Source organism: Hyaena hyaena, unplaced genomic scaffold (assembly GCF_003009895.1).
Source record: "Hyaena hyaena isolate Hyena2069 unplaced genomic scaffold, ASM300989v1 scaffold_413, whole genome shotgun sequence".
Lineage (NCBI taxonomy): Eukaryota > Metazoa > Chordata > Mammalia > Carnivora > Hyaenidae > Hyaena > Hyaena hyaena.
The window spans coordinates 1,276,398-1,294,306 of NW_024081047.1; the positions used below are offsets into that span (position 1 = coordinate 1,276,398).

Sequence of the window (17,909 nt, forward strand, 5' to 3'; positions counted from 1 at the left end):
TAACAATAGAACTCCCCTATGACCCAGCAATAGCACTGCTAGGAATTTACCCAAAGGATACAGAAATGCTGAGGCATAGGAGCACATGTACCCCAATGTTCATAGCAGCACTCTCCACAATAGCTAAAACATGGAAAGAGCCTAAGTGTCCATCAACAGATGAATGGATCAAGAAGATGTGGTTTATCTATACCATGGAATACTACATGGCAATGTGAAACAATGAAATCTGGCCATGTGTAGCAACATGGATGGACCTTGAGGGTGTTATGCTGAGCGAAATTAGTCAGGCAGAGAAGGACAAATATCATATGTTTGCACGTATAGGAGGATTAGGAGGAACTTGACGGAGGAACAAGGGGGAGAAGAAGGGCAGAAATGGTGGGGGAAAGGGAGAGAGGCAAACCATGAGAGACTCTTGAATGCTGACAAAAACTGAGGACTGATGGATGTGGGGGGAGGAGGGGATGGGCATGGAGGAGGACACTTATGGGGATGAGCACTGAGTGTTACGTGGAAACTAATTTGACAATAAACTATTTGTAAAAAAAAAAAAACCCACAAAATCTCTGATCAATTTCTTCTTCTGTGAATTGAATATGACAGAATCTTCCTTGCCTAATTCATAGAATTATTTTAAGGACCAAACAGAGCAAACTATGTTATATCATGGTTCAAAAATGGGCTAAATCTCCTGTGAATGATCCACCTCCTTAGCCACAAATATTGGTATGAATTTTCCTACTTTTTTGTCCATCCAATGAAAATGTCCAAATATAAAGGGCATAATTTAAAACATGCTTGTAGAAAGCTTTTGCCTTCCTGCAGACAAGCACTCTAGAAATGTACATAAAGTAGATATCTAGATGTTCCCACACTCTGATAAAAAAAAATAACACTCATTCCATTGTTGAATCATATGGAAACCTCATGGGATATGTCTGAATAATGATCATCTGTACTGACCAACTTGTTTCTTTTCATCATGTTCGTTCAAGGGGAGACTGATAAAAATAAATGCATAGCTGTGTTCTTATGCCTGGAATAAAATGAATTCATCTTGCCCTAAATTGTGAGCTCCTTTCCCCATCCCCCTTATTTAATATTTACCAAATACTGTGGTAACTTTCCATGTGACTTAATTTTGTTCTTTCTCTGCAGAGATGAAAATTATGGTAGGGTGGTGCTCAATCGACATAACTCCCATGATGCCTTGGACAGGTGGGTGTTTCAGACAAGTTACATCATTAGAAGTAACACAAAGATGATAGTTTTGAGAGAAGACTTGTTCAAGACAAGCTGAATATTTGTGGCTTGCCTCAGGCTTTCCCTGGCATTCTGAAAGACTTTCCACAAGGCAAAGTCTGTTCTTCTGCAGCTTCGTGCTTCCAGAACCAAAGCTTGGAAGTGTAGAATAACCAATCCCCTGAGGCAGCCCACTTGAATGGAAAAGGAAAGGGTTCACAGAAATGTGATCAGATAAGATATCTCTGAACCTTAGGAAAAGGAACCCCTAAAATACAGAAATAATAGCCCTAGAGTTCACTTGCTTTATGAGCAGAACATTTCTTTTTAGAAACTCCTAGGCTTGTGGAAAATATTTAATGATACTGAATGGCAAAAAGACTAACAGGAAAATTGTAGAAAAAAATCAGACAAAACTCATAATCACAATAATGTAAATAATCTAAGATTGATCACATAAACAGATAATATTCTTGTTAAAACACATTTATGCTCACACACATACAAACAACCGCACCCATCAGAAGAACCCAATTATCAGACACAAGTTTTATCTGGTCCGGTAGACTGTGTGCCACCAAGACATACTTAGTAAAAAAGTGTGATTGTTTTTCATGGCGTGGACTTTAAAAAGTTAAGTAGACACCTTGGGGTGCCTGGGTGGCTTAGTCAGTTAAGCCTCTGACTCTTGATTTTGGCTCAGGTTATGACCTCATGGTTTGTGGGATGGAGCTCCAAGTTGGGATCCTCACTGACAGCAGAGCCTGTTTGGGATTCTATCCCTCTCCCTCTCTTTCTACCCCTCCCCCACTCATTCTCTCTCTCTGTCTCTCTCTCTCTGTCTCTCTCAAAATAGATAAACTCTAAAACAAAGAAAAAAGTTAGATATACATCTTGAATATTTTAGAAACCTTTATTCATGAATGTTTCTAAACCCCTTTAAACCTGTTCATAATTTTGACCTATTCTGAGGGTCCTGAGGTTAGAATCCTCTACACAAAGTATCTGTTTGGTGTTCTGGTTCCCAGCCTTAGTTCATCTGATTGATTGTTCTGTGACTGCTTATGCCCTCTCCTTGGTCTTCATGACTTTGAAGATTTCAGCCTTGTTTCCCCTTCACTCTCATCTCACCCCCCCCCCCAAAAAAAGGGAGTCTGATCATTTCAGTCCAGCCACCAGTGGAAATTGCTCCCTCCATTTTATTTGTCTTTCTCTGGAACTATTCAGAACAAATATACTTGTTTTGGAGTGTGGCAGTGGATAGTAAGCTTTGTATTCCTAGTATGTTTTAGGACAACAGGAGTTTAATGCCTTTTGTGCTTATTATAAACTATATGGTTTCCTGAGTCTTTCCTGTTGGTGGACAACATTCTAACACAGCACATTGAACTTATATCTTCAGTAACAAAAATGTGTGAGCCCAAGATGTTTTCCCCTTGACCCATAACTAGTGTCTCAAAATACATGTTTTTAGAAGGGAAGTGTAGGTGATTTTTCTCCTTGAGCTTGCTCAAATAGATGCCCACTTGGCCCTTTTCTTCCCTTTCATAGAGGCCATACCCACTTTGGTGGACATTCAACACCATTTTGGAACATCTACTATGTGCTTGATGTCGTGCCAGGTGCTGGGAATACAAAGATGCATAAGGCACCACCCGTGGCCTTAGAGAGCCCTTACATTCTGGAAAAATATGGATCCATAGACTACAATACTAAAATATACCATGAAAAGTGCTATTGGAGAAGTGTATGTGCCATGGGAATAGAGAAGAGAGAGCGCAAGTCTGCTTGAATTAATCATAGATACCACCCAGAAAGTGCTCTTTGGTGTTGGCATTGCTGTTCAAAGGATGAAGAGGGGATTCCGAGTAGGGAAGGCAGCTGGTGGGCATGAGGCAGGAGAGAAGTGCTTCCAGCAGAAGTGGCAATGTGTGCAAAAGTTTCATGTGAGCAGGGACTGATAATAAAGGAAAGCGAAGATAAACAATGTATTCTCCTCATCTTAGATAACAGCTTTACAGAATGCACAAACTAAGAAATTTTGCCATGTACTTCTGCCAGATTGTTTACACCAGTCAAATAAGCCTGGTAGCACATATACCTGCAGAGATATCAGTTGTGAACCAGACACTGGCCTGAGGACTGGGAACAAAACAAAGTCCCTGCTTCCATAGAATCCACATCTTAGCTGAAGAGGGAGGACGGAAGAGACTGAAAACAAATAAACACAATATAATATGTTCTATTGCCGTAAGTACTGGGAAGAATAAAGTCAGCTAATGAGACATAAAGGATGCTGTTTGAGAAGGTGCTGTTTCGCAGAAGGGGGTCAGATGGCCCCGTGATGCCCCTTTGCATTCATGCATTAAACACAATGGTGGACTATACTGTGATTTCACTCCGAGGTTCCTTTAAAACTTGGGGCACCTGGGTGGCTCAGCCGGTTAAGCGTCAGACTTGGCTTAGGTCATGATCTCATGGTCCACGAGTTTGAGCCCTGCATCGGGCTCTGTGCTGACAGCTCAGTGCCTGGAGCCTACTTTGGATTCTGTATCTCCCTCTCTCTCTCTCTGTCCCTTTCCAGCCTGCTGTCTCTCTCTCTCTCTCTCTCAAAAGTAAATAAAAACATTAAAAAACTTAGGGATTTACATTAAGTAATTTTTCTTTACTTTTCTCTTTCATCAACAGACACTGTTCCCTCTGTTTCTCTTTGAAAATGTTCACATCTATTTATCCTCTGAGGCCCTGCTCAAACTGCACTCTATCCAAAAGGCCCTTTCTGATTCTTTTGCCTAGAAATAAACTGTCTCATCTTATAACTTCCCTGCACTTTACCTGAACCTCTTTTATAACACTAGCCACTTTGTTCCTTTGGATGTACACAACAAATTTATCTCTGCAAGGGTAGGATTCATAGATTTTATTCTTGACTTCCTCATAGTCATCAACACAGTGCATATTATTTACCTTCAAAAGTTTGTTTAATAAAAGTACACTATATCCAGTGACAAATTAAATTTTAAGTGCATATACTGTTTTAGCCCTTTATCTTTGATCTGTCAGCATCAAATGATACTTTGAAATGCAAACACAATAAATCATGGTATAATTCCCCAAAGAGCTTGATTTTCCTGTATCACAGAGCTATATAAGGCATTAAACAGATTGTTTTTGCTGATTGATCAGTCTGATCAAGATATTCCCATTTGCTTTGATGATCTTGATTCCTATCCTCTCTTACATTTTTGTCTTCTTTCCTCTCTCCTTTGTTCTGCTTGCCTGTGTTCCTCAACTTTCTTTGCTTTCTGTCTCTCTTCTCCCCACTTCTCCTTATCTCCCCTTTCTTCACAGCTCCTCCTTATATCTATCCTTTCTCTCATCTCCCACTTTTTATTTTTTCAAGCTTTTCCTGTTTTTTTTTTTTTTCCTTTTCCTTTCTTCCCTACCCCTTCACTCCCCAAGTTCTTTTTTCAACCCTGTCCACGGTGCTGAAGTCTAAATAAAACTATTTGTATTGAGTCAGCTGAGATGGCGTATGGTGCTTCTAAAATTCTGCAAACAAAACATAGTTGATTTTAAGTCTATTGTGTTTAAGTCCTATGATCTGAAAGTCAACAGTATTGACAAGAGTACATATTAGTTATTAACCATTTTGCATATCATGTTGTTTGTTTTGCCTATGCTTATCTTCAATTGAATATGTTACATTGAAGTTAGAAATAATTGGACCTAGAGAAGAATTCATTTATTAGCATGGGGAGGTGGATTTGCCATAATTTATTCCATCCAAGTCAAAACCTTGGAAGATTTAGATACTCTGAAGCTGTCTTTCCTTGGTAATGTGTACATCTCCTGCTTGAATAGGCCAAAATTTTACCAAAGGCATGGTAGGTTACAAACATTTTTGGTAATTTATTTGATCTTCTGTAATTATTTTTTGCTACAGGAAAGCAAATGAGAGAGATGTGCCAAAAGCTACAATTAGTCGGTACAGATCTGATGACACTTTAGACAGGTAAGGTGTTTTTAATCATGCAAGCAGAATGCATAATGTATATTAAATCCCCTTTTTATCAAGTATGAGGTATTTAAATGTTTGCCAAAGTGAGTTTTGAACACGATATTCTATATGCAGAGACAGAAGGGCTATTAAGATTGAATACCTTCTTCAAAATTCACAAAATCTTGACTCAATATGCTATTTTCCTGAAATCTTGCTAATAGGTTGATAAGAACATTTCTGAAGAAACTGGCTTGGGTATAAGTAATGTGGACACTTCATGGAATCTGTGCAGTTTAAAATGGAGAACCTAGTTATTTTTGTTAATATGAATAGTCAGTTCTTGTTCTAACTTTTGGTCTTTCCATCCCACTGGTGGGAAAACAGCAGTTTCTGTTTTTATGGAGAGACTGTAAATTATAATAATACAATCATTTTGATCCACTCTAGTATAAAGGTATTGGCTTTTTACAAAAAACTACTTTTGTGGTGGCAGTAGAGTCACCATATGGCTTATAGAAGGGTCCACTGTGTTGTGCCTGTTGTTAGTTCCTTCTACACAGAGGGAAAGAAATCATTCCTGTGGAGAAAATTGAGAAACGTCTATTTAGATAGAATTGTAAATGCTACAAATCACATCTTTATTTTATATTTGGTAGCAATGCTTAGTAAGCATAGAAAGAGCAAAGTTAACAACTTTAGCTGGAGTATAGACAATAGACACCTGTGGCCCTTGACAGATGAGGTCACTCCCTGTAGCTAAAGATATGTTGCCATTGTAGACAAAAATGCCACCTGCTGCATTTTAAGCAGATATGCTGTAATTTATGGTATCTAATAGATTCTATCTTCAATATTTGCCAGTATTAATTCATGTAGGAAATGTATATACTTTTGCATGATTCACAGGTTTTCAAGCCAGTCTCCCGAATAGAGGCTAATCCATACTGGTATTCCTAAGAAGTTAATTTCTCTTTTGTAATTAATAGCCTCAACAAAAATGAGTTTGTAGAAGTATTTGTGCAAGATCTCTTCTCCACAGCAATGAGTGGAGAGAAGAGTCAAAATAACTGTCCATTCACGTTGGCCTTGATGGCTGTCCTGTTGCACCATTAATTGAAGATGGAAACCCTATTTCTAAAATTTTTATTTATTTATTTCTGAGTGAGAGAGAGAGAGAGACAGCGTGAGCAGAGGAGGGCCAGAGAGAGAGGGAGACGCAGAATCCGAAACAAGCTCCAGGCTCTGAGCTAGCTGTCCTTACAGAGCCCAACGCGGGGCTTGAACCCACGAACTGTGAGATCATGACCCGAGTCGAAGTCAGACACCCAACCGGCTGAGCCAACCAGACGCCCCTGGAAACCCTATTTCTAGGAATGAATCTGAAAGTGAGATAATTATGCCTTAAGAAAGGGAAATTGGTTGGGAGCCTTTGTAAGCTGTGTATTTGAAGGTCTATATTAGGCCAGTCAAGACAAAGCCTTGAGACATTAGCAATGAATTAGACTAGATCTTACAAGCTAACCAGTTGAGTTGTTTTCAGCCTTAGCTGCAAATTAGAATCACTGAGAGAACTTTTAAACTTTAATGATAACTTGGTCCCACCACCTCTCACCCCAAAACTTTGATTTAATTAGCCTGAGGTGGGACTCAGACATTTCTAAAGCTTATGAAGTGATTCTAATGTGCAGCCCAAAGTCAGAACCACTAATCTAGCCCAAATCCCTCACTTTATACACTAGGAAATGAGCCCAGGGATTACCTGGTTTATTTACACAGAGGTTTAGTGGCATGTTTGGTCAGCTAATTCCCCAGGCAGTCCTGAGTTCCAGTAGTGTGGAACGTCCTCTAAGTGTATACATGTAAGGGAGAGAATTCAGGAATCAGTTAAGAAATGGAAATCCTTTACAGGACACAGATTTTCATAAAGTTGGCCACTCTAAACCTAAGATATGAAATACTTTTAGGAGGAAGATTACCAACTGTATCTGGTATACATGTGTGTATGTATTTGAAGAATGCATTTATTTTATTTTTTATTTAATTTTGATGTTTTTAAGATTTTATTTTCAAGTAACTATATACCCAACGTGGGGCTCAAATCCACAACCCTGAGATCAAAAGTCACATGCTCCAAATAATGCGTTTATTTTAAATGAATATGAGAAAAGTACTTTGGAGTTGTCTTTTTAAAAATATATATGAAGGTAAAAGTATGAGGTGTTCTAAAGAAACATAAGTAACTAATAATGTATGTAGCATGCAATGTGGCCCAAATTCTAAAGGTAGATTGACTGATTTGGAAAACCTAGGTTAGGGTGACCTCTAGTGTTCTCTTATGGAAATGTAACTTTTCCTTTGGCTCTTTTGATCGTACTGCTAATTACTATATTTGGGTATTTACTGTTTTTAAGATTGAGACTTATCAAAACAATTTATTTCATATCACAAGTGGGAAAAACATAATTTTCAAGAGAAATACAAAGTAATCTTCCTAAGTAATAAGAAATTGACATATGTATTGGAATAGTAGTTTGTAGTTCTCTCCACTATTACTCATAGAGTGATCCCCCTAGTGGCATAGAAGAGATCCTGGAGGTGAAGAATAGTAAGTGAAGGAAGACATGTTGACCTAATAGATGAGTGTTGAAACAATCACACTAGGAAATTAGATGTAGGACATTGGGCTCTACTGAGAAGAATTTGGAGACACATTACTTCCTAGTTGGGTGACCGAAAGAAAGTCACTCACTTTCTCTGAGATTCCCTTTCTTCACTTATAAAATGAAAATAATTACACCTCCCTTGTAAAGATGCTTTAAAGAGTAGAGAGTAAAATGCATACAGTAAGCAGCAAATAGTAGGTAGCTATTTTTTTTTAAATATTTTTATTTATTTCTAGAAGAGAGAGAGAGAGACAGCGTGAGCAGGGGAGGTTTAGAGAGAGGGAGTCACAGACTGAAACAGGCTCCAGGCTCTGAGCTGGCAGTCAGCACAGAGCCCGACGCGGGGCTCGAACCCACGAACCGCGAGATCATGACCCAAGCGAAAGTCGGACCCTTAACCGACTAAGCCACCCAGGCGCCCCAGTAGGTAGCTATTTTTATTATTACATGCAGTATTGCTCACAGATTTACACTGTAGAATTTTTAATAACTTCATTTAATTTTATCAGAACTTGCCTTTATTTAAACACTGAGAATGTTTGATATTAAGGATCTGTTTACTTTAGACAGATTGTTGTTTTCCTTGTACCAGAGTAGCAATTTCCCAAGATTATTTTTATCTCATGTTAGGGTCTCATAGATAGCTATAAAGAGTTTCTAAGGAACATTTAATTATTTTTTATTTTATTTTATTTTTAAAGTTTATTTATTTATTTTTGAGAGAGAGGGAGAGCTTTGTGAGAGTGGGGGAAGAGCAGAGAGAGAGGCAGAGAGAATCTCAAGAAGGCTCCATGTTGTCAGCACAGAGCCCAATGTGAGGCTCCATCTCATGAATCATGAGGTCATGACCTGAGCCAAAATCAATAGCCAATGCTTAACTGACTGAGCCACCTAGGCACCCCTCCAAGGAACATTTAAGATTTAAGATTTAGATTCATCTGACATCTTACTTATGGTACCCCCAGTGGTTTATTGCAGAGCCCTTTAAATATAAGCATCTCAATGAGAAAGAATGAAATCTGGCCATGTGTAGCAACATGGATGGACCTTGAGGATGTTATGCTGAGCGAAATAAGTCAGGCAGAGAAGGACAAATATCATACGTTTGCACGTATAGGAGGATTAGGAGGAACTTAACAGAGGACCATGGGGGAGAGGAAGGGGGGAAATGGTGGGGGAAAGGGAGAGAGGCAAACCATGGGAGACTCTTGAATGCTGAGAACAAACTGAGGACTCATGGGTGTGGGGGGAAGGGGGGAGATGGGCATGGAGGAGGCACTTGTAGGGATGAGCACTGGGTGTTATATGGAAAACAACTTGACAATAAACTATTTGTAAAATATATATATATATATATATATATATATGCATCTCAGAGTCTCAATAGCAGTTAGTGAGGGTATATATTCATAGTCCTTTGCCTGGTGATCACCTTAGAGATGAATTTTTTTAATACATGGAATCTAGGAGCCTCTACAAGTTAATGCCTGTATTGTGAACAGTCTGTTAAGAATATGGAGCTCTGGAAGATTTCAACCTTCCCTCCTTTTTTTGCTTTCAAGAGTTATCAGCTTGTGGCATTGTGCATTATAAACAAAATCTTGTTTGGAGTTAACTCATAGCATTTTAATATATTAGAGTTATTTACCCAATATTTTAGTTACACGTATCAAGATGACATTAGGGATTGAAATCATTTTAAATTTATGACAGTTAAATCATATTTTTCCCACATTAATATTTTTTTTTAATGAGGCAAAGTTAGTGCCCATCTTTCCAGGAATAGTATGTATAAACCCATGTACTAAAGTCGATGGTAAAATTGAAAGTTTAGAAAAGTTATGGTAGATCCATAATGTCAGACCAACAGAAAAGTTTTGCTGACCTTTTGTTTTCCTGAGCCTAATTTTGCTACATCCTAGTTTTGTGCAAGCCTGCAGAATGCTCTACAGGATAGCCCCATGTCTTAGGAAGAAACTTCCTATCCTATCTGAAAGAAGAAAGGGAAGGAGGATCTGCAGTATGGGATTCCTACTTTGTCTTTTCAGACATATCTAGGAGACCTGAGATTTGATGGCCAGTAGGGTCTATTAACTAAATGTGTTAGTCCAAGTAAACTAATTTACCAGGGTAGAGTAACTCTTTTAACAAGTTCCCTCTAGTGCCCCCAAATCTATTGTGGCTGAGCATAATACAAGATTACTACTGTTCACTCCCTTCAGAGTCCAGTGTGATAGGCTGGAAGAGTAGGGGTGTCTCAGCTCCATGAAGCCACTCAGAGACCTAAGTTCTTCTTGTGTTTTAATGCTGCCATCCTCAACACATGGGCAACAAAAACTATAGTGGAAGAGAAAGAAAGAGCATGGAGGATCACATAAGAGGTTTGATGATGGGTCTGAAAGTGGCAAACAACGTTTCTGCCCACATTCTTCAGTCTAGAACTCAGTCACATGGCCTCAACCTAATTTCGGTGAAGAATGGGAAATGTGATCTTCCTGTGTGCTCAGTAGGAAAAGAAAATGAGTTTGGCAAACATATAGCATTGTCTATGCCACAAAATATTTTTTAAAAATACTTGTCTTCCATTGATGCCTTTTACAGACTTGGGAAGTACTGTCATTGGCTGGATGTAAGTTTGACAACACAGGGTTTAGGGGCATTGACCTCTATGCAATTGAAAATCCACATTTAACTTTTGACTCCCAGAACTTAACGACTATACCCTACTATTTACCAGAAGCCTTTCTGATAACATAAACAGTCTGTTGACACATATATTGTGTGTTATATGTATTCTACACTGAATTCTTACAATAAAGTAAGCTAGAAACAAGAAAATGTTATTAAGGAAATCAAAAAGAAGAGAAAATACATTTACAATACTGTGTTGTATTTATCAAAAAAATTCTGCATGTGAAGGGACCCATGCAATTCAAATCCACATGGTTCAAGGGTCAATTGCATTATTAAACAATAATGAATATAAAATAATGGGTTAAATGCTCAGTGAATCAGAGAGGCTAGTAGAAAAGCATAAATTAAAAAAAAATTCCAAACTGTATCAAAATAGCCTCATAAATATATGTTGGGTTAAGTAGGTTTTTTTTAAATGCAAAATATTCTAAAATGTAACACCTGAAAACAAATCTCTCTACTACTGAAAGGTTATATTATGAACTTATTCTTTCATGAAAGAGGTCTGAAAGGACTTTAGTGATCTAAATGTTCATTCAAACTTTTGTCTTGTTTCTTTATAAAGGATCTCAGACAGAAATGATGCCACTAACACATATAAGGCCAATACCTTGGATAACCGACTAACCAATAGGTACCAGTATATATTGACTTTGGGAAAGACCCAAGTACAATAATTTTCTAAGCATTACTTATTTACTTACAATTCTTCTGTCCTACTTGATATCTTCCCGTAAATTCTTATCCTCTATTTTTTATATACAAAAACTCTGGAGTAAAAACCTTTATTCCTCCTCATGGTTACAGAAAATCTTTGTTGCGCTTAAAAATCAAGAGAGCTTGCTTCAGGTCATCGTTCTTATGACATTCATGTTTTTGTTTTAAGTCATCCTGGTGACAAGAGTATGAAATACATGTAAGTGCCAATCTTACATTCTTATTGCTAAAGAAAATTCCTGAACTCCATAAATAAAAACATTGGGTTTAAATTATACTGAATTTTCTGGAATAAAAAGATGTCCTTTAGAATCTAGTATAAGGCAAAAAGATTGCCCTATCAAATTTATTCAAATACTGATGCTTTCTTTTTCTTTCTTTCAAATAATGTCTAACTTTAAATAACAATTCTAAACTAATGAACAATTGCAAACAGTGCAAGTATTTATTCTCTGTGGTTGCTCAAATTTTTGCCTTTTTTTTTTTTTTTACCAGAAACATGTCCACGTTTCGATCGCCAGAAACAGCAAAGATGTATGTACTAACAGAAGTTACATTCTAAGAATAAAGTGTATTTTTTTGTTTGTGTTCAAGATAAACAGGGTATACCCCCCTCAGGCCAAAGTTTCACTATAACAAAATCATACTCCCGTTGGTTATGCAGAGTTTAGGTAGAAAGAAGGAAATGATCCATGAAGCTTTAAATACTGACTTTTTAACACAAAATGTTTTCCAACCTCTGCTCGAATCAAACATCGAAATTTAAGTCATTCTTTTCGTCTTTTGTTTTTCTCTTTTTTTGTTTTTCTTTTTTTCTTTCTCCAAATTTTTATTTAAATTCCAGTTAGTAAACATACATGTAATACTGGTTTCAGGTGTAGAATTTAGTGATTCCTCACTTACATACAACACCCAGTGCTCATCACACAAGTGCTCTCCTAAATCCCCATCACATATTTGATTGTTTATTTTTTTCCCCCACAGAACTTAATTTTTCCCTGTTTTTATGACCACTAACTGTTTCTTCCCCTACATTTCACTTGTCTTTCAAAATACCCGTCATGTTACAATTCATCTGAGTCATGAATCATAGGTTTGCTACCAATCTGTTTAGATAAAGTACATTCTCTCTGGAATGTACTAGTGGTGATTATAAATAGCCACACTAGCTGGGTTTTTGAAAACACAATTGGTTTTTAAATTTGTGTTTAAAATGACGGAATTTTCACCTTGGACCACACCTCTTAGTAGTTGAAACAGGCCTGGGTTACTTCCATTTTTTTGAAGGTCTATGTATAAGAATAAATGCCAAATAGAGATTTAAAATGGTGTGATCTTTAAATGTTTTCTTAAACCACATAGTGCTTATAATGCAAAAAAAAATACAATATAATTCTCTTAGTCACAATATATACAATATTAAATGTATATTATGAACACATGAGAGCACACGGGAATTCGTTGGTCTGGTCATGGACACACAATGTCATATGATAAAGGACTTCATTCAGTTCCTTCAGTTCTAATTACTTAGATGAGGACCTGATGATTCATAAAATGGGTAAACTAAGGAAAAACTTGTTTTCTGTCCTTCCTTTGTCATTGAAACATTTTGTGGTAGATAGAGAGCAGGTGGGAATATGAGTAGATTATAAGACCTTTCTAAGGTGAGACAGCAAAATAAATTTTTCAAGAATGTGGTTTGTTGTTGTGATTACACAGGCAACATGGAGGTTCCTTCAGTGCAAACACCCCCAATCCCCCGGCTCCTGCCTCTGCTACAACTCCTGTAAAGAAAAAGAGGTATGATGGGCTTATTGTATCTGCCTCCTGTCAATATCCTGTAGAGGACTGTCTTTTATTAATTTCTGAACCAAATCATCTACCAAGATCCCCAGGTAGCATTCAGAAGTTGCTCTCTCTCATGATTGTTTCTTCCTCCCTTTTGAGGAATCTAGTGCCTATTTGATTCTGATGTCCTCAAATTTTGTTCCTTTTCCCCCTAATTTCCTTTTCAAATATGCAGTCTTTCCTCCAGAACCCTTGGGGTCTTAAATATCTAGATAATATTTTCAATGTCAGAGCTCAGCAAAGGATAAGCTACTTCAGGTAGCACTTTTAGTAAAGTCCTACTACAGGGAACACCTTACCCTGAAATAAAGGCTGCCATGTGGCCAGTTGTTGCCATGCTCCTGCAATCAGCCTGCATCGTTGCTGCCTCCTCTGCTTTATAGATTGGGTTGACCCTATTTCCAAGTAGAGTCAAAGGCCCTATCTTGAGACATCAATCTGTGTTTGCGTGATTGTTGCTTCATTCTATGACATCCTCTGCCTGGCCGCCACCTTTTCTGCCTGTGCTGACTTCTATTTATTTAGGTAGACCTGTGGTGGCAGAATATTCTTCATGAGACAGAGTGTGCAGTGGAAGCAATTTTTGCTTGTTGAGGAGAACACAGTGCTAGTGAATCATGATCAAATGGAAAACAAGCATTCATGAACTTCAGTGCTTCTAAAATGTTTTTATTTTCTTTGCCTGCACCTAGTACCGTGCCTAGTATAGGGTAGGTGCTCAGTGTTTGTTGATGGATTGGATGATTGCCAAAAATGCTACTGTAGTCAGAACTTTGGTCATGTCTGCAGAGTCTCAGAAACTATGACCACCTTTCTCTTGGACACAAATTTCGTAGCTCCTACCCACTGTAAGAATCTTTCCTCTGACCAGCTAGACATAATTCAGGATCACTGAAGCCAATAATAAGACTCTTACTTTTTTGATATACATTTGACTGCTCTTGGGAGTAGCACTGACTACTTACATTGAGATGAAATCTGCTTTGATTTATGCCTAGCTCATCATAGTTCAGTCCTGTAGTGCCTCAGAGAATAGACCTGCTTCAAGAATTTAAAGCCAGCTCTCCTGCCCTCCTTATCCCAGACTTTCCTTCTCTGGGCTTTTCTCTGACATGTCACTCCCCTCTGAACATCTTCATTTTTGCTCCATATCTAAGCCTTTTTGACAGAGCCCTGAGCTATCTCTATCAGTTAAAATTACATCCTGGTAATGTGAAGACATCTTTCTAATTGGATATACATGTGTTTGTATATATGTATATATGTACGTATATATTTATATACATATATGTATATATAAATGAGGTTAATGTTACTGTGGCATTTACTTATATTTTCAGTATTCTTACTTTCAGAGTTTTTTTGTCATATAGCTTTTTAAAAACCATGGAGTAGAGCATAAGATTGTTTTTTATTATAAAATATTTCAGATGTGCAGAAAATAAGGAGAAAAAGTATGATGATGGTAAACACTGATGAACCTGCTAGCTAGATTTAACAAATATTATCATTTCCCAGATTCTTTTCATGTTTCTTTTTAAAGAAATGTCCACATTTTCGTGTTAGGAAAACAAGAAAGGAGCTTTCTTGGGGAGCAGAGAGCCTAGATTGTAGGATAGTTACTTCCTATTGAGTTGATGAAATAGTTTTCATTTCATTTCCAGGGCTTGTAGAAATGTCATCTCAATGCCTTTTAACTGTCAAATTATTTTCAGCTTTTCCTTGTAGACATGTGGGTGGCATCAGGTCTTTCAAGTACCATGTTTATAACTGATGTCATTTCCTAACAGACAGTCCTGGTTTCCGCCACCTCCTCCTGGTTACAGCACCACTCCAAGCTCTGGAACAAGCGGAAGGTAAGGGAAAGGTGTCAGATGTAATTACTGGGTAACTTGATGGAAGAATGTGCTGGAATTTGACAACATATAATTGGCGAAGCTTTGGAATAAATCGGAGGCTACCTTGTGAACTCTGAGTGCTGAACAAGATGGTGTCCAGTGAAGTGAGGTCAGGGTTCCAGTGCTTCCGGTAGGAAATCTGACAAGGTGCAAGGAGTAAGCAGACTGCGTTCATTCGCTAAGGGCTGCTGCACCAAAGTCTTACAGACTAAATGCTTCTCACAGCTCCAGAGGTTAGAAGTCCAAGATCTCAGTGTCAGCAAGGTTGGTTCCAGCCGAGGGCTGAGAAGGAGAATCTCTTCCACACTCTCTTCCGGTTTCTGGTAGTTCTTAGGCATCCTTCGACATTTCCAAGTCGGTATAAGCATCATCCAGATTTCTCCCTCTATCTTTACATGATGTTCTCCCTGAGTGCATGTCTGTGTCCACATTTCCCCTTCTTTTTTAATTTAAAATTTTTAATGTTTTATTTATTTCTTTTTTTTAACGTTTTATTTATTTCTGAGAGAGTGAGAGAGAGAGACAGCGTGAGCAGGGGAGGGTCAGATAGAGAGGGAGTGACAGACTCTGAAACAGGCTCTAGGCTCTGAGCTGGCAGTCAGCACAGAGCCCGACATGGGGCTCGAACCCACGAACCGTGAGATCATGACCTGAGCCGAAGTCGGGCCTTAACCGACTGAGCCACCCAGGCGCCCCCACATTTCCCCTCTTAAGAGGACACCAGTCATATAGGATACGTGGCCCTTTCTACTCCAATATAACCTCATCCTAACCTAACTAATTACAATGGTCCTATTTCCAAATAAGGTCACATCTGAGGCACTGTGGGTTAGGGCTTTAACATATGAATTTTGGAGGCACACAATTCAATCCATGCAAGTGGCAGAGGAGGGAATGGAGTCTAGCAACAGGCGGCGCTCTGCTGTGGGCTCCTAGTGCACCACTGCCTCCAGGCTGTGATGAACCCGTATGACTGGTTGAGGGTATGAGTAGCAAGTTCTTTGTAAACTTTAAGTGATAAATGGGTTGTTTACACTTTTGTTTATTTATTTATTTATTTTGTTGAGAGCAATACTTACAACTAAAATTATAGACCATGTGGAGGGCACCTGGTTGTACAAAATCCATGCTAGGAATATCAACAATCATTTATTAAGTGATCATTGTGTGCCTGCCAGATATTGTTCTAGGATCTTGGGATATATCAGTGCACAAAACATGGAGCCTACCATACTATGACCTTCAAAGAAGCAGACACATGTGCAGAACTCCTACAATCTATTCCATCTCTACCACACAAAGAAAAATAAGTCTCTGATTCAGTGTTGCTTTAGGGTATCCAAAACTGTTTTCATGTCATCAGCCCCTAGAATATCTCCTCCAAACATTTCCATGTTCCAATGGGACTTACTTTTCCAACTCAATAATTGGAAACAAGAGTCATTGAACAATGTGCTTGTTTAGAGTTAGATTGTTTTATTTCCAAAATTTTCATCTGCTGTGTAGGCTTTTAATGTCTCTTATTTCCAAATAATAGAGATATTTGGAAATAAATGTCCTTTATTACAATTTAAGTTGGTTCTAGAAGGATGCAAATAAATTTATTTGATAAATAGACACAAAGAACTCAAGTTGCTTTTTCACTTGTTGCATCTTTATATGTGTATATTTACATGTTATATATTGTTTATATGTGCATAATTATTAAACATGTTGAACAATCACAACTTAGAATTGCGTCTACCTTATCTGTTAAAATGTTTTCTTTTTAAACCTCCTCATTGATAGGTGACTTCCAATTTATATGAGCTGCCAACTATGGATTATGTTTCTAGTTTATAACCTTCTTTCCCCTCAGGCAGTTAGCTCTCTCTCTCTCTCTGAGTGACACCTTTCATGGAGCTACCAAAATGGGGGAAATATTAACTAGGAGTTTGGGGAGTTACAATTGTTTCCTGAGTATTTTAAGATCCATCCAATTTTGCCTTAATAGATAATAATTGGTACTTAGAAATATTATTACTAATTTCAAAAAAACTTATGTTCATCTTCTATATATTATCCCAGTATTAATGTAAATTATCATTACAATTAGCAACTGGTTATATAACTGTATAAAAATACAGATGGATTATTCATGAGTTACTATCTCATGCTTTCAGTGCCCATTGAGCTTCTGGATCTCTGTTTGCACAGAACTGGTAGTGCTTGGCTATATGCCCTTGCAATTTATGCATTTCTGGATGTAACTTGCATGGAAGATAAAATGAGTCACAATACTCCTATTTCTGGTTCCTGGATCAGGTCCATACCACCAGAACTAAGGGAAAGAGAAAATTATTGGACTAGGTTGATCAATTTAGATATCCATTCCTTTTTTTAGAGGCACAGACTATTAATATAATGGCTAGACTGAAAGATTTCTCTTTGAGGATCAGAGCTAATGCCATGCCAAGCTTTCAGGGGAAGGAGGTAATAATAACAATATAGCAACGCCTTTGATTTCTAAATACTTTTCTTTGGAAGAGCTCAGAGTACAGCTTCTGTTTCTCACCTTTTATGCCAGTGCATCCCTCGGGCTGAAAAAGAGTCTTTTTAGTGAAAGCTGAAAAATAGAAGCAATTATTAAATGATAAAAGGCAGCAAAGGCTTAAAAAAGAGATCTTTGTCCCCAGAAGAACACAAAGAAAATGAAAATAGGTCAAAAATATAAAAATGGGGGACTATGGTTTTTAATACTAGCTAATAGCTCAGTGCTAACCTTATTTCCCTCATCCCTCACTTACATACTGGTCTCCTCCTCTCTTTTCCCTTTCTTGTGTCTTCTGTAACAGAATT

General features: G+C 37.8%; 1 protein-coding gene across 5 annotated transcripts in view; it reads left to right on the forward strand.

The window, feature by feature from the left end:
• The window catches only part of SCEL (sciellin), a 232,539-nt gene that overhangs the window by 143,396 nt on the left and 71,234 nt on the right, over positions 1-17,909 (forward strand). For all 5 annotated transcript variants that reach the window (XM_039252454.1, XM_039252453.1, XM_039252457.1 and 2 more), the window contains 6 exons: positions 1,162-1,221; positions 5,192-5,260; positions 11,171-11,239; positions 11,818-11,856; positions 13,045-13,125; positions 14,964-15,029. In XM_039252454.1, the coding sequence (XP_039108385.1) occupies positions 1,162-1,221; positions 5,192-5,260; positions 11,171-11,239; positions 11,818-11,856; positions 13,045-13,125; positions 14,964-15,029 (384 nt within the window). The remainder of the gene's footprint in view (positions 1-1,161; positions 1,222-5,191; positions 5,261-11,170; positions 11,240-11,817; positions 11,857-13,044; positions 13,126-14,963; positions 15,030-17,909) is intronic.